This window comes from Mastomys coucha, unplaced genomic scaffold (assembly GCF_008632895.1).
Source record: "Mastomys coucha isolate ucsf_1 unplaced genomic scaffold, UCSF_Mcou_1 pScaffold21, whole genome shotgun sequence".
Taxonomy (NCBI): Eukaryota; Metazoa; Chordata; class Mammalia; order Rodentia; family Muridae; genus Mastomys; species Mastomys coucha.
This window is the reverse complement of record NW_022196904.1, coordinates 120,624,725-120,642,091: the sequence shown is the minus strand read 5'-3', so window position 1 is coordinate 120,642,091 and position 17,367 is coordinate 120,624,725. Positions and strand designations below refer to the sequence as shown.

Here is a 17,367-nt window from a genome sequence, read left to right as displayed (position 1 = left end):
GTTTCTTAAAATCGTTTATTCTTATTTTTATGCACATTAGTGACTTGCCTGCATGTATACCTATATAAGAATATCAGATCTGCTAGAGCTGGAATCAATTAGTTGTGAGCTGCCATGTGGTTGCTGGGAATTGAACTCAGGACCTCTGGAAGAACAGTCAATGCTCTTAATTGCTGAGCCATCTCTCCAGTCTCAGTTCATGTTTTTAAAATACACAGGTATCCTTAATACCTAGGGATCCAATAATTACTTGAGAACCACCTCAAGTTATATAAAGAAATTAGAACAAGTCAGTAGACCAATTAAATCTGATTTTTTTCTCCATACTGGAGACAAAACCCAACCTCACACACACAGTAGGTGAGCACCCTGTCACTGAGCCACATTCCCAGCCTGGGTTGAATTTCTACCCAGATAAAGGGGATTTGCATTCAGACTGTGGCTATCTCATTCCGATAAATAGCCTGCAAGCTCAGTGTTTCCTTAATACAGATGGAAAGACTCCGAATGGATAATTATTTTGGTTAGTGATGCAAGGAATTGGGTGTTAAAGTCAAGAGTCAAAGCTCAACTCCAAGACTCATACTCTCTGTCCCCGGGAAACAGATCTGACTCTGGAGCTATGAAGTCCATACCAAGCCCTTGGTGATCAGCTCTGCAATACTGACTGAACTAACAAAGTCAAAGGTCACAACCTGTCAACATTCCAGAACTGTATCTGAAGTTACACTTTAGTGGAACTGCTCCATCACTCAGCAATGGTAAAGGGCAGAGAAGCCAGAGAGGGGCTTCTGAGTAGAGACGTCTGGGAAAGTCCAACAGCCCGAGCTCAACCCCAAGAACTCACGTGGTGGAAGAACCAACCTCCACAAGTTGTCCTCTAGCATCCCATGTGCCATGGACCCCATTTACACACAAGTAAATGTGCTCTCTAAAAAGTTCCTCCAGACTCTAATTTCCCAGGCGTACTTATCTTGGCAGTTTCTTTTCCTTCTGAGATTTTTTTTTTTTAAAACTTTTTTTTTTAAGATTTATTTATTTATTATATGTAAGTACACTGTAGCTGTCTTCAGACACACCAGATAAGGCCGTCAGATCTCATTATGGGTGGTTGTGAGCCACCATGTGGTTGCTGGGATTTGAACTCATGACCTTCCGAAGAGCAGTCGGTGCTCTTCCCCACTGAGCCATCTCACCAGCCCCCTTCTGAGATTTTAAGTTTTATTTTATGTTTGGATATTTTGTCTGTACCAAAGGCAGAGAAGCAGGAAATATATATACCATATTTTGAGAGAAGAAACTTTGTTATGAGCTCTAACAAGGAGAGAGAGAATCACTGAAGAGGGTACCTTGAATCAGACCTTGCAAAGTTTATATTAAAACCTGAAAGAACAATCCAGGAAGAATAGACAAAGATTTGGACATTACAGTGGAACAAGCAGCCCAGCTCCTGCCAACAGTGAAAGGTGATCAGTCAGTTACAGGTATAAAAGGAGCCAAGCAGATATGTACATCAAAACAACTTGGAGGTACCAAGTTGAAAAAGTATATGAAAAAAGTCTGTGTATTTTATGACATTCTATAGGTTTCCATATGGCTTTTTCAAAAGGCCTTTAAGCAGGGCATGGTGGCATACACCATTAGTCCTGGCCCTCAAGCTGTCCAGCCTGTCCTTAAATCAAAGCCAGGGGCAGGGGATGATCAGAAGCACCTTTCCATCTCTGTAGTGGGGTTCAGTACCACACATTTATCTTATCTATTATGAGGATTCCAAGTGAAGGGCAGTCCCGCCTAGCTCTCCTGACAGCTGAAGACTCTAGAAGCATCCCTTCGTGACTATAGAATGGGAAACACTATGCGACTCAAAGGGACAAGTGTCACTTTTTTGTTAATTTTGCAAGGCATCTAAAAGTTATAAGTGACAATGTACTTACTGTGAAATAACATCAAGACATCCTAGCCAGAATTAAAGTTAGGGGGTACACACACACACACACACACACACACACACACACACACACACTCAGACACTGGCAAATTTGACCTAACTTGTCTGTCATACATCATACTAATATGCTGACTTAGCCTCTGCTAAAACAAGTCAGTCACCACTCCAGGAGATCAGGGATTTAGGAAAAGGACTGGATGTATAAAAGGACGCTGAGAGCAAAAGCAGTCAGCAGAGAGTAATGAAACATTTATAATATGGGTAAGACAAGCCACTAAAATGTCACTGTTGGACTGGAGAGATGGCTCAGAGGTTATGATCACTAGCTGCTCTTTCAGAGGACCTAGAAGTCGATTCCCAGCACCCACATGGGTCTCTAGCTCCAGTTTCAGGGGATTTGATGCCCTCTTCTGGCTTCTGAGTGTCCTGCACACTACTGGTGCACAGACAAAACACCCAAACATAAAAAAAGATAAAGAAATCACAAAAGGAAAAAAAGAGGATGCCAAGGTAACTACACCCAGAAAGCTGGCAGCAAAGCTAACTTTAAATAAACAGGCAAACTGAGAGGGTGAGCTACTCAGGTGGCAGGCACACAGGGGGTCAGGGTGAGCTACACAGGTGGCAGGCACACAGGGGGTCAGGGTGAGCTGCACAGGTGGCAGGCACACCGGGGGTCAGGGTGAGCTGCACAGGTGGCACACACACCGGGGGTCAGGGTGAGCTGCACAGGTGGCACACACACCGGGGGTCAGGGTGAGCTGCACAGGTGGCACACAGGGGGTCAGGAGACACATTTAGGGACAGAGGGACGGCCAAATGAAACCACCAGAAGCTCTCTTATACCACTTCAAATACAAGTCCATAACACAGCTTTAATTTGGTCATCTTTAACAATGGCCCATTCTCTTTTTAAGTTATACAATGTTTGAAATTTATGCTCCACTCTCAATCAAGTGGTTATGACTTTAAAAAGCATACAACCACACCTCAGGACCAATCCCACCAGCAGCTCCTGGCTGTTAACACTATTTATCATCCCAAGGGCTTCACTCTGATGTAGCAGTTGATGGCTAAGTCCAGAGGGGCCTGCCATTTGGTTCTGTCTGCAGAGGATGGTATCGTCAGCACAGGGATGCATGAGCTCTACAGCACTGGCATTGCTAGCAGCCATGCAGATACTGCCATCCTAAGAGAAGCTGTAGAGCCAACTCCCAGGCCTCACTGATTCTCCAAAGAAACATGAGCATAAAACAGCTGAAAGAAGTCAAGTGGATTACTTTACCCAGGGCTGATCCCCAATGTACAAGAGCAGATATAATAAATAAGGCATGGTACATGCAGTCAAATGTCACCTTTAATGTCCTTTGACAAAGAGTACTTTGCCTAAGAGAAGAAGCCTTGCTATGCAATAAATGACATAATTACCAAAATGTTTAAAAAACACTCAACTTTTAAAAGTTCCAAATCTCTGATTTATTAGACAGCAGAAAAATATAACAGTTTTAGATAGCAAACACAAACAACAATGGCTTAGGGCAGGAGAATCATCAGACTACTTACTATACAAGGACACAAAGCCTCCCTACCCCAGACAATCACAGGACAGAGACATTTCTGATACGACAGAAGACATAGAAATCCACACACTAGACCAGGTAAGTGTCCAGTGGCTACTTAGGCCTTAGGGGAAGCACGTGTTTGTAGAAAGCAGGCAAAGCTCGTCCAGAGAAACCACTTTCACCAGATGATTACGTGGACCTGCAACGAAGAACACAGTTCAAAGACGCACTTACACGTCACACTAACTTCTCTCTGAAAATCTTACAAAATAAAGATAAGGCTTTTCTCTGTAACAAAAGATTTTTTTTTTTTTAAATACACTATGGGTAAAATAAACTTCATAAAGGTCCAAGTCCTTTTCAGAGATGCACATTTACAAATAATACACATTAAAAATAACAAGACAACAGAAATACTGGAACTACTTGAAACAGGCCAAGCTAAGTTCGTGTTCTGCTGCAAGACATTACATCTAAATGAATCTCATTCTCACTATAATTTTTTCTTCTTAACCTTTAATCACCAGCGGCTGGGCAACTGCAATGGACATGAGAACTATATAAATGTCAGAGAAATATGTAAACCTCATTAATGTTTCCAAAAATTCATTTAGAGATAGAAACAGGTCCAGATAGATGCCTGTCTAAATGTACTGCAATTACGTTACAATGACTTTCCCAAATGCACAGATACGCTCTGTCTTTTCTCAGCTCATTACTGACTCAAACAATTTGCCCTTCTGGGATCAATTGTTTGCTAATAAATAATTGTTTACAGTCACAAGATGATGTTAGGAGCTTTTCTTATTAGTTTTCCTTCTGCAGTCTAATAAGATTGAAAACTAGCTGATTCCCGCGAGTCTAACCTTAACCTCGCTTTGTTTAGCAGCCCAGGAAATGATGAACCATCTGCTTCAGAAAATAATGGACGGCCAAGAGGAAATATTGTTTAATTGTAGATTAACCTCCTCATGAGGCAGTCTGAAGCAGCTTTCGAATTACCAACTATCACCAGCAAAGAAGGCAATGGCTCCAGAGCCTTTTCTCCCCCATTTAAGGACAGAAAGAACACAAAGGGATTTAGATAACTCCTATTTACAAACACTTATTTCCACAGCAGAAACAAAAACCAAGGTCAAAACTGATTCTCAAAAGTGCAGCCACTGCTCTCAAGTCTGATTTGCCCAAATACCTTTAATGCAAGCAAACCATCAAACCAGCTTGTGCACTTACGTTTTCATTAAAAAAAAAAAAAAAAATTAAAATAAAAATCTCTTTTCCATTATTTTCAGGTTCTATAAATAAAAAAATCAAAATTAATATTTCCTGGTTTCTTTATTAATAGTTATGAATCCACCACTGGGAGAACCAATTGTTTTATTATCATCAACATGGCGTTTAAGAACATGAAATCTTGTCAAGAACAAGGTGACCTACAAGTTCAAAAAAAAAAAAAAAGATTAAAATGGCCAGCCAGGACATGAAATATCAAATGCAAGTGCAGCCCTTCCCAACAGGCTCCACTTTCTAAAACTCCACACACTGTAAAAGCACAAACATTTCTCCTGGTTAAATGGCTCTCCTCCTACAGAGGCCCAACCAATTTAGCAAGGCGACTTCAGAAAATGACAAAGTCCCATACACCTTTATTTATCTCACAAATATTCACCCAGGATTTCCTTGCAGGGCCTGAGAACAGAGTGAGGAGCAGGACGAGATATGTGGGGTAGGTGCTGCACAGTGTAACCTGTGCCTAAGCCTCTGCATTCTCAGCCCACGAGAGGTCACTGGGTGAAAGGCGAGCCTTGCAGACAGTACTCAGAACCCACAGCCTACACCTACACCTACTGAACATGTCAAAAGGAAGGAAATTTACTATGCTAGGCGAGGCCATATTATTGTGGGTTTCCAGTGAGACCCAAAGGCCATTCACTTCTGGAAATATTTCAGAAACAACTGCTGAAGAAGATTTTTTTTTTTGGTAGTTCAAATACTTAAATATCTTAAATATAATTTACTAAAACAAATTATTCTTGAATTCCTCAACTTAATTTTGAAGCAATGAGGTAGTAGTAACTCCACAGATTCAAATAATAGAGCCTATTCAAGAAGAACGAGAGCTTGACATTCTTCTCTACAAAACAACTGGGCACAATTTTATCCATCAGACGTCTATCAACCTACGGATATTGAAAGCTTGGGAGAACAAGATAAAATCAACTCCAACCCTACAGTCAGCTGTAATATCGGGCAGGCATCAACAATGCTATTCATGAATTTAGAAAAATTAATAAGTCCTGGGTTGAATGCAAGAAAAGGCTTCAATCCAGGTGAAGCAGACTCACTTGGGCTTTGTTTCTGCATCTGTCACTTGGCGAATGAAGATACCATCTTCAGGATGCTCCGTGTCATCCATTTCATACATATATGACGATGCTATTGCAAGCGTAGTTCCGTCATTACTGAAGGCAAGGGAAGCGATGCTGGTGGGGTATCGATGGAACTGGCACAGGCGCTTTTTGTTAAATGGGTCCCAAATATTTACAAATCCATCAGAACCACCTGCAAGTGATAGAAATAGTTAAAATGGCTCTGTATCAGGGTCTTCATGCTGTCAAAGCAAACAACAATCTCTCAGGATGCTGAGCATAAACAGTACACAATCTTAAAACTGAGCTCAGGCCTGTGTGTCGCACTTCACCTGTGGCAAACGTGTTGTGGATATTGTGAAAGGAGATGGCGTTGACTGGGTAAATCTGCTCAATGTTGTTCTCCTTTAGCCTGTGACACTTAAAGGCGTACTTCTTCTTCTGAACCTCGGGGCTCGGGTCCAAGTATTCCACAGCCACTCGGCCTTCGATGGAGCTTAACACATAACCCTGCCAAGAGAGTAGAGGCCCCAAATGGCAAAACCTGCCTTCCAGAGAGCACATGAGGTCCCCCATTCAACCCATAAAGACTATTTCAGAAATGAAAGTTCAGCCAGGTTTATAAGGACTGTGTTGTACTGACAGACACGATGCCGCTATAAATAGCTAAGAGCATCAACAACAGCTAAAGGCACCTTACCAGCTTTGTAAGAAATGGTGCCGCCCTCAATTGCTCGCTCCACACTATTAGAACCTAATACAGTACAACCAAAAATGTCTTGTTTTGTCAAATCTAAACAAAACATTTTAAATTTTAGTATCCTCTGTCTCCAGACCTGAAGGGGACTCCAATCTGTTCCCTCAGTTCAAACCTCCTCTCTGTCTTTAACTCTCTACAGTGTGCCTCCCCTCTCCGGGAGGAAGGACCAGTAGCCCATCCCATCCCAGCTGGCCAACCTCTTGCTTTTACTACAGTGAGTCAGGCTTGCCTAAACCAGACTGTGAGGAGCCATCAAGAGTGCTTCATCTTCTCGTCAAACAACAACATGTTTTTAAAACAAATATGGAATTTATGCTTTTTACATCTTTACATTTTGGTCAAGATGTTTAAAGTAAGTTATTCCCAAAAACTGCTTATAGAAAATTAATTCAATAAAATCTATTTTTAACTTATTTATTATATATGTGCATGTGTGTCTGCTTGTATGTGTGTGTGTGTGTGTGCATGTGTGCACACGTGCAGGCACTTGTATGTGGAGGTTAGAGGACAACTTGCAGGAGTCAGTTCTCTCCTTCCACCATGTGGCTCCAGGGACAGAACTCAGGGCATCAGTTGGCAGCAAGCATTTTTTGCCCACTGAGTTGTCTCCATTTATTTACTTATTTATTTAATAAAAATATAATTTTAAGCATACATTATAAAAGCAAAGATAAACCTATAGAAAAAGGTAAGTATAAAGAGACAAAAACATTTTTTGTAACGCAAGCAAAAAATGTAACGCATTTTTTGTAACGATGTTTTAATCACATTTAATTTAAACCTGCAAGTTTCATTGACCAGAGCTCCTTGTCTTCAATGATCAGCACTCGAGGCTCACGGTGAGACAAAGGACGGAGAGAACTGAGAACTGACTTCCTGCTTTGTGCTCCACAGCAGCTAAAGGACAGCCCTCATTCCAAATGCATCTACTGCTTTAAGGGAACTTCTCCTCTTTTAAAAAAAAAATCCCTACAGCAGCTTACCTCACAACCAACTGCCCTGGCAGTTTTTGGGACAGTGTTTCTCTTTACAACCTACGATGGTCTTGAACTCACAGTCTTCCTGCTTCAGACTCTTAAGTGCTAGACTTCTAAGAGTACGCCCCAGGGCTCGCCTCCCCTTACAGCATTGAGGACTGCTAAAGAAAGCAAGCTTGCTAATCTTTTTAGTGATGCTGGAAGGAGACTCACTTAGTATATCACATAAGACATGGCCTGATCTAAGTATTGCTATTTTTAAAAAGATTTAAAACAGAAAAAGAAAATCAAAGCTCCGTTGTTACATGAGAGAAATAACTCTGCTAATATTACAAAAAGCAAATTCTATAAACCTCAATTTCCAAATTTAAGCTCTGATAGGAAACTGAAGTACGTTTGAACTCTGAAACTAACTGCATGTTCATTAAATAGCCCATACCAAAATTAACAATAAGACCTATTGAAAACACTTGACCTCTGGAACATCAACATCTTCCCTAAAATGTGGGATTAACTTATTCCCGCAATTTACAGTTGTCTTTAAAAGAGTATTAAGAGCACATACAGTTTTAAAAGATTACAGAAAGCAAATACAGTTGTCTTTAGAGGATTAGAGAAAGCAGACCTAAAAGTCACCACTACTTTGAAATTCCAGGCAAGTGGGGGGTTATGGGGAGGGTGGGGCACGGGCTTGTTGGAGAATGCTTGGATGCAGCGGGATGGGGAGGGGTGAGTACCTGCTTGTTCGGGAATGCTCGGATGCAGCGGGTCTGGTACTTCAGGCTGGACTCCCTGCGCTGCTGCACATAACCCATGTTCCTTAAGTCCCACACCAGCACTCTGCGGCCCGCTGTGCCCACAATCAGTCTGTCCCCAGACACTGACAGGGTGTAGACCTTTTAGGAAACAGGAAAACTTGATCATCATCATCATTTACTTCCTGAAAATGGCATCTGCTCCTAAAGTCCACCTAATCCTAAAACCATAGAAAATCAGATTAGGTGTCAACCTTAGACATTTAGTGAAGTGCCTCAGGTAAACTAGCATCCCCAGAGCTTCACTAAGTGTAAATATAACTCAATTAAGCTTGTAGACATGTCTAACAATGAAATGCTCTCCATTAGAACATGTCCCCCCAAATGCCTTGCTTCATTTAAGATAAAAGTTATTAAACCCATTCCAAACAGGACAATAAAGTCAAAACACCTTTCAGAGAGTTTCTGGCTTTTTGTAAAAGAATCATTTTCATTTTTTTCTATGACCAGGCCAGCTTTTCAAAGATTTCACTTGGCAACTCTAAAACTCTTGGCATTTCCCAGCTGTTTCTTTGAGGGAAAGGCCTTCCTGGGAAGAGCAAAGAGAGAATCACCAACAGGCTGTCTCATGGCTCTGCAAGCCACAAACTCAAAAGGCAAGGCAAGAAGAGCTGTCTTGCATGCTCTGACATCAGGTTCCACATTCCAAAAGGAAGCTCACATTTAGGAAATGAAAAACAAACAAACAAAAAAAACTAAAAAGCATTTTATTTCCTAAAAGTATCTATTTTCCCCCTCATAATGTCTCTTCTACAATATTTAAGTTTCCACAAAAAAATTCCTTTATAAGAAATCATAAGTGCCCTGCAAGCAGAACACCTGCTGGCTTACTTGCAAATAAGATGCTATGCAGACACCAGAGGGAGCAAACTCATGAAAAAGCAACAGAAAATGTCTTCCTAATGAGGGTCATTTCTTTAAAAATCTAGATTTGAGGTCTACAACTGAGGTTACTGTTGATTTTCAACTCGGCAGGATTACTATTATGTAGAGGACACAAAACATGGTAAGGCTTCACTTATATAGCTGATAATCACATGTATGTTAACTTCAGACCACCAGCCAAAGAAGCAGGCTAGGTCACAACATGCAAGCAGTGGTCACTACAGTCTGACTTTATAAAGTTCAACAACTAAAGCAACTGAGGAGAAAATAATTTTAAAAATTGAAATAGTAAATGATTGCATATGTAAATGTGAATACTGTAATATGTTTATGCAGAAGGCCAATGTCTTCCAAAAAGAAAAAAAGAAAATGAATTTAAGATATATGAAGTACTAAACTTAAAAAATAAGCCAGAAAAAGATCAATTTATAGTGGCACAACTGTATCCAGAATTTTACCTTAAATCTTTACTATACAGGTGACACATAAGCTTCTAAAACTGCTTTCTATCCGCACTGATCATAAATCAAGGAAAACCACTGTCATACTACTGACTGGGTATATACATTTATCAAAGAAAGTATTAAAAAAAGTGACATAATGAACTTCGCTGAACCAGTAAGCAGCTTGCTTCAGTGTGGCTGTCCATTATATGATATTCTGTCAGCAATTTATCACAGTTCTTAACATGCTACATACAACCATAAATCAAAACTAGAAACAATGCAATTATTTTATTCTGAACAAAGGTCTTGCCAGGAGTAGCGTCGACTGTGACGGGACAAAAAAGAATGGCTCTTCGGAGTCACTGCCATATGTAATGACAGCCAGCAGGGCCGAACAGTGCGTGTGCACGAAGGGAATGGACTCAAGTGAAGAATACTTGACACTGCTCAAACAATCCATCTTTCAAATTAACTACTACCTGATAAAAGTCTGGTGAGGATTCAGCCTAAGAATGTTTATGAACAGACTGAGAAGTCACAATACACCAAAGCTGGTTTTAAAAAGCTCCACTCACAGGGGGAAGATTCAGTTTTCTCCAGGGACAAGACCCCTGGGAGGTTATCCAGCCTAAGTGGTCAACCAGAAACACATGTATAAACAACCAACACCAAATGGAGGCAGTAGCTTGTGTGTGTGCACATGTATAAAACAATCACACGGGAGAGGCCAGGAACCTGAGTGAATGGAGGAAGTCAGAAGGGAAAGACGTAAATACAGAGTACTCACCCATGAAATTCTCCAAAAAAAAACCAGGAATCATAGATATAAATGGTTTTATAATTCAAAGGTAGAGACTGCCAAGCTGGATTGAAAAAAAGGTAAGACCTAACTATGGTGCTCTCTGTAGAAAATGTAATTTAGATTAAAAAAAAAAAAGCCCATGTGACATACAGAAAAAAGGATGTGTAACAAGAATGTGGCTTAGGCAGAATGCTCACCTCGAGTGTACATATTACATACCATTTACTACAAGCCTTCAAACTACATCTGTCAGCATTTAAATACACACAGCAGTAAAAGCCAGAAAACACAGCTCTCTCTCTAAAGTTGAAATGATTCCCTTTTCATTCTCAACTGTCAATTCAAACGGAACCTCAAGTCACAGCTGAAAATGAGTCATGTTTCACCCCATCTTCTGGTTCCAGGTGTCAGACCAAACTTAAGTCTCTGTAAACGGCTTCTATGAAAGGGCAGTGAGTTAGCTCTTGGACCCGAACGAAGCATTAACAATAATGGACTGAGGAATTCACGTTCCTGCTCTCCACCCCAACTTTAATAACTGACAGAAAAAGATGACCAAAATTTAAAAGTTAATTCCCTTCACATTAAAGCATTTCTCTATAGTTAGGTTTCTAAAACAGATTGCCAATTCTTAACCAATTCAACAGCATATTTATCAACCATCAAACCCCTGGTGCATATGAAAAGCCTACCTTTTCTGGCTGGGAGAATGTTCCAGCATTACAAGGAGTTCTGGGATCCCACAGCTTAACTGTCTGATCCCAACTTCCAGTGACCATCACGTTCACTTCTGGACAGTATTCAACACATCTGATAGGGGCATCATGAGTTCCAACAAGATTTTCTATTGCAAAGAAAAGATAAAAAGAACACAGCAAGCTTTACTCTCTCATAGGATACCTCGAGTGAACCCATGGGACAGTCAGCTGAAATGAATTCGTCTCTGTCACTCCACAGAGATGTCTGCATACAGAGCAACTGCTCCAGGACTACAAAGTTACCCATTCCTCTCTAATTCACTTCATACTGCACAGGTTAGTTAATTCACTAGCAGGAAAACAGCACAGCTGCCTCGACTTTCGAACTGTATTAAGATGGTGCATGATTAACTTGATTCTAGGTTCTGTAAGAAAACTGATTTAACAACTATACCTTTGTATCTGTGCATGCTTGGTACACTGTAGGTGCTCCAGAAATACTTGTTGAGTGAACTAAGAGTGGAGATCTCTGGCTTCCTGTGCCCCGACAACACTTATCTTCTCATTAAGCCAATACTAGCAAGAAATGGTTACAGGATTTGAAGGCTCAGGGGAGTCTTTCAATTAATTCACTTGCTTCTCAAGGTAGGGTCCAGTTTCTGCTACATAATTTCTTTCTTGTCAATTTCAACCTTCTCCTTTGTTCATTCAGTAAACATCTACTAAATACCTACTATGTGCCAAAGCTCATGTGACATACAGAAAAAAGGATGAGTAACAGGACTGGGAATGTAGCTCAGGCAGAGTGCTCACCTCGCATGCACATATTACACATAAAAAGTTACTTTCGTACAGATGCCTCTTCCAATGAAACACCGTTCTTTTTCTCCTGGAAACAGAGTCTTAGGTAGCCAAGGCTGGCCTTTAACTTCTTATCCTCCTGCCTCTCCTTTCCAAGTGCTGGGATCCCAGGAACAGCATCACACCAAGCTCAGACATGCTTCTCAGTCCACCTTCACTGCTCAAGTCAGCCTCTCGGTAGCCTCATGCCTACACCCCGCCACCTCCTTCAAGTATACCTACGTCCAATATAGGGCAGGCAAACAAAGCTCAGAGTGCTTTGCACATCTTGGGTTCCCTTCCAAATTCTGCCACAGTGAAAGCATACAACGCTTAAGAACTATTTTTACTCAGCCAACTGAAATACATTCTCCTGCACTAAGATAAATATGACCGGGCTACCATGCTTCATTTTTAAAATGTACCTTTTTATTAGTCTGTTAAAAGACCACCCTAAAATATCAAACTGTCCTAAGAAATCCTGACAAATCAAACCATGAATCCAGTCCACTGCTTAAGACTTCTAGTAGTGATGGTCAAATGCTTAAGTGATACTTCCAGTAAACACTTAAGACAGTGCTCAAAAGGGGCCTGACTGCAAAATACATGCTCCATTTGTGGTAACTTATTCCAATTTTAAAAGTCTATTATCAAAACCATGTTTCACCTTCACATAAGTACTGAAAACAACTACTCTTCCTAAATAAGCATTTCTACACTAATATACTAGTAAACAAAAATTGGTAAAATGTAGCCATGTTAATACCTTGATCAGTATTCAAATCATGCATTTTCAGTTGATGATCTAATCCTCCACTCCAGGCATGCGTTGGATCCTATAAAGCAAAATTTGGGTTTGATTTTTCTTTCTTTTCCTTTTTTTTTTTTTTTTTTTTTTTTTTTTTTTTTTTTTTGAGACACTATGTAGCCCTGGCTGGCCTTAAAACTCAAGAGATCTGCCTGCCTCTGCCTCTGGGATTAAAGTTGTGGACATCACATCTACCCCCCAACACGCCTTCCCCCCCCAAATTGTGAGCCATTTCAAAGTTACAAAGCTTTAGCAAGCATTTTCAAAGTTACTACTTCTACAGCCAATTGTTATGTCCAGTGTGAGAGACACTAAGAAGCAAACAATGGTGCGAGTGAGTGATCAATAAAAGGAAGCAAATACGGGGCAGCTTTATCAAGATCGGCACCAGGAGTTAAGGCTAAATTAGACGACATTCATTACTTTTAAAAGGATAGTTAAATCCGTCCTGCTGCTAAATTCAAACAATTACCTATGTCCAGAAAGTTTACTCAAATCTGAGTTTACAAAGGGAGATTGAAATTACCACAAGAGGAGAAATAAAAACAAACCATTGTAGTTAGGCTCAATGCCAGGCTAAAGGGAAGCATTCCCGGGTAGTTATGAACTGTCAGAATACTCAAACCGTGTATGGGATGCTACTGGCAACGCCTAGGACAGCTCAGTGGTAAAGGGACAGGAGCAGAAACCGAATCCACCTACGTAGAAGGCGCAGTCCAGGACAGCACCAGTGTGCTGGTACTTGAGCCTCATGGAATTGGCGGGCACATCGTAGAGGCGCACAGACGTATCCCAGGAGGAGACCAGGAGGAACTGGGAGGTGTTGGGGCTGAACTTGACCGAGGAGATGCCATCCTCCGGTGGCTGATTCAGCTTGAATTCGTTCGAACCGGTCATCTGTAGAACAAACGCTAAGTCTGAGTCCCTTTTACCGGAGCAACGGAGGCCGACCAGGGCCTGCGCCTGCGCAGCACGCGGGTCCCCCTTGATCCAGGCCGGCCGCCAACCCGCTTCCGCCGAGCTCCACCCGGCCTGGCCTCCTTCTTTGCCCGCAGATCCCCAAATAAAACACAATGGACCTCGACCGGACCCCCCTGTGCATCGACGCGCCGGCCGCAGGCCACGGATCCCGCTCCGCCCGCCCTCGCCCGAACCTCTACCTCGTGTCCGCCTAAGCAACGTTTCTGCACCGGCCACTACCGATCCGCTTCCCTCCGAGCACTCGCAAGCAAAGCGGAGGAGGCGGAGAGGAAGCTCTGGAGCAGGCCTATCATTGGCTTATTTCGAATGCCAACGGCTCGATCTCGGCAGCTGATTGGTCTGATCTACTGCCTGGGCTCATTCATCCTGTTCCGGCTCAAAGGGAAGCCGCGTTTTTTTCCGTTCACCGGGTCTCTTTAGTACAGCACGCTGAGGTTACGTCGCAGGAGCTGCGGAGGGAAAACTACAACTCCCAAGGATGCCCAGGTCATGAAGGCGTTCACGCCCGCCCACAATTGTACAGTGCATGCTGGGAGTTGTAGTCTCCCTGGAGCTGCCTTTCTGACCAGCCATAGACTAGTAGGAGACCGAAAAGATGTTTTATGCAATCACTAGTTGTGGCATCCTTCTTCTCTATCCCTCAGACACAGAATTTCATTTTGGTTGATAACTACTATAGAGCTAAATTAATATTTTCTTTCTGGCCATGCATGTACCCCTGGAATTAATCCAGACCCCTCATACTGAAGGATAGTTTCTAGTTTCAAAGGCACTATTTGCTTTCATTTTGCTGAGTTTTCAATCTGTGAACTAGAGTCTCATTTCCCTTGAGTTCTAGTGATCTTATAGGGGATAGCCCTCATTTCTATCGTTTTATCTCTCCACAGTTTTCAAACACCTGAATGTCAGGCCTGGTAAGCAGCTCTAGGAATATGCATTCAATAAAACTACTCCTTGCTTTAGAAGAGTATCGCATCCAGAAGGGTGGACATAATAGGACACAAATATTTCCAAACTTTAAAGCTCAGCCAGAATCTTTTAGGAATGTTTGTCATAGGACCTAGCATTATGGCTCTCCCCGCCTCTGCCACATTACTCTGCCATCATGGTAGTTTCAGGCTCAGTTTGCTGCATTTTCTGTTTCTAGAATCCACTAAAAATATGAAAATCCAAAGGCTGTTTTGGTCCTGTGAAAGAAAAGCAGTGCTTGACAAACAACACAGTAACTGGCATACTGACATACAAAATGTTACTGAAAGTTTCTATTTAATCCTTGCTACGACTTCTTTTTCTCTGCCCCATCTTTTTGAGACAATCCCTTTTATTTTGAAATTATTGCATGAAGTAGGAAGTTGTCTCTAGTTTTAAACTACTTAACTTTCAAAGTACATTAAAAAAACAAATTGATCTTATGTGTGCACAGACTCTGAACTAAATGCATGTAAGATTCCTGACAATACACACGCGCACACACACACACACACACACACACACACACCAGCCTTTTGTCCTCATAATGGTTATTATGGCTAAAATATTCAGGTTGTCTTCCCTCTCCAAATAGTTCTAGTATTTGGTTCTTTCTCTCTCTTCTCTTTCAACAAATCAATGGCCAAGTTCAATTTTTTTTTTTTTAATGCACTGAGTTGTTTTGCATTCTAAGTTTAGCAAAAATAATTTTACTTCTTGACTTATTTGGTTCTCTTCCCCAGTTGTTTATTTAATTCTATTAGTGTTTCCAGATTCTGAGCATAAATTACCTGCTAATACAATCTAAGCATATTTTATTATCCCATGTGTGTATGATTAGGCCCCTCTGCCAGTGCACTCGCAGCCCAACTCTATTTGAGTTTTAAGAAACGTCAATCTTTTAAATCAAGTTTAGAGCCTGAAAAGAGATGGACTATTTTGCTGATTATTCAAATGAATTGATAGACTTGAGATAGGAAATCTGGCCACAGTAGAGTCTTGACCATTTACAACACAAATGTAAAGTGTGTGTGTGTGTGTGTGTGTGTGTGTGTGTGTGTGTGTGTGTAATATTCAGTTACCTGTTGCAGTGGTAAGTTGCCTGGCACAGCTAATGTCTGGGTAAGTAAAGAGAGTCCAGTATATACCACATGACAACTGGGGAAATGGTCATTCCCTAAAATATTGCAGGGAAACTCAAGTCGTTAGTGCCGACAGCGATAGGAGGAGGTCACTACCTATAGAGAAAGCCATCTTGAAGCAAATATGGTGACCCAATACTGTTAAGTCCATCATTGAATTGTAGTCTACTGAAAAGCAGATCAAAAGCATCTGAACAGAATGTGTCTTTACAAGACATTCCTCTGAAGTAATGTGGTTGTTTCTAGGTGGAATACTCAAAGAATGCTGTAGGGGAAAGAATGCAAAGAGGTTATCTAGAATGACAACTTTGGTGACATAAAATACACATATTAAATAAGCAATTGAAAACATATTTAATAAATAAAAAGACAACTGATAGGCCTCTTTGTGTTCTCCTTTGGACACACACACACACACAATTTAGTGTAGGTTCTTAGCACATGTTGGGACCTCAACAAATACTTATTGAGGTGAATACAGCTAAAATAAAATAAATGCAAGCGAACCAACCTAGTATTGTCAGGTGCATTCTTGAGTAGCATCCATCTGATGTCATCTTGGAGGAATCGCAGGTTTTATAAAATATAATGTGATAAGAAGAAAATAGGCAATAGCAGAGCAAATCTCTTCTGCCAAGCGTCTTTCACGGAACGATATGGGTCATGTAAGCGTTTACATTCTGTGAATTTCTACAAAATACAAGTCATTTTGATGCCTCTTGGCTCAAAAAGACAGGTCCCTTAGGCACCGGGTTTTCTTCTGAAGAAAGAAATAGGGCCTTGGCACTGCAGACTCCTAGCTCCTTGTACCCTGGTTAACCACTGAGGGAAGGCAGGCGGGACCTAATAACTCGACCTGAGGCCTCCTCCAAGCTCCAGACCCATTTCTGACGTTTAACAAGGAACAGGTGGATGCTATTAAAACGTAGAGAAAGTACAGTACTGTGATTTGCATGATCCTGGCGCTGCAGTTCTCTGGGTGCAGCGCCTCCCCAGCCCTGCACGGAGGCAGGCAGCTGGGCACTGCAATCCTCAGGGCTCAGTTCAGAAGCAGCTGCTGACTGTTAGCCAGTGACCCGACCGTTTGGTCACTCACAGTGCAAATTTAACAACTACAAAAAGAACGTAGGGAACCGCCTGTGTCACCTGCTCCATGAATCCCTCCAACGAAATCTGACCCTTAGGTATCACTTCCCGCTCTGCGCAGAACTCGCAACTGTGTCACCAGCCGGAGAACCCTGCGAGGGCTGCAAGTGGATCGCGTGGAGCTCTGGACGCCAAAGCGGACGCTTTCTCACACCCCACGGTCTTTACTTCGCGCAGGAGGACGCCAAGAGCACCTAGAGCTCCAGCCGTTCGTGGCGT

The 17,367-nt window shown here is 41.7% G+C and overlaps 1 protein-coding gene across 3 annotated transcripts; it reads right to left on the bottom strand.

Annotated features, from left to right (window-relative positions):
* Positions 1-3,400: 3,400 nt before the first annotated feature.
* Positions 3,401-14,205, bottom strand: Bub3 (BUB3 mitotic checkpoint protein). Of its 3 annotated transcripts, none has more exons than XM_031388588.1 (8): positions 14,071-14,205; positions 13,613-13,807; positions 12,869-12,938; positions 11,257-11,408; positions 8,354-8,512; positions 6,212-6,389; positions 5,856-6,072; positions 3,401-3,709 (listed from the first exon to the last, which is right to left on the bottom strand). In XM_031388588.1, the coding sequence occupies exons 2-8, from the start codon at positions 13,805-13,807 to the stop codon at positions 3,700-3,702; spliced, it is 981 nt and encodes a 326-aa protein (XP_031244448.1). In that variant the 5' UTR covers positions 14,071-14,205; the 3' UTR covers positions 3,401-3,699. The 3 variants fall into 3 exon arrangements, with proteins under 3 accessions (XP_031244448.1, XP_031244446.1, XP_031244447.1); XM_031388586.1 differs by lacking the exon at positions 3,401-3,709 and adding an exon at positions 4,026-4,943; XM_031388587.1 differs by lacking the exons at positions 3,401-3,709; positions 14,071-14,205 and adding exons at positions 4,026-4,943; positions 13,990-14,062.
* Between the last annotated feature and the right edge of the window lie 3,162 nt (positions 14,206-17,367).

Excerpts from the sequence above, each read along its gene's own strand:
- Bub3 (XM_031388586.1), bottom strand. The coding sequence starts at position 13,807 with ATGACCGGTTCGAACGAATTCAAGCTGAATCAGCCACCGGAGGATGGC. Across the intron at positions 12,939-13,612 it reads TCCTGGACTGCGCCTTCTAC|GATCCAACGCATGCCTGGAG; the intron begins GTAGGTGGATTC and ends TTTGCTTTATAG. Across the intron at positions 6,073-6,211 it reads CCACAACACGTTTGCCACAG|GTGGTTCTGATGGATTTGTA; the intron begins GTGAAGTGCGAC and ends TATCACTTGCAG.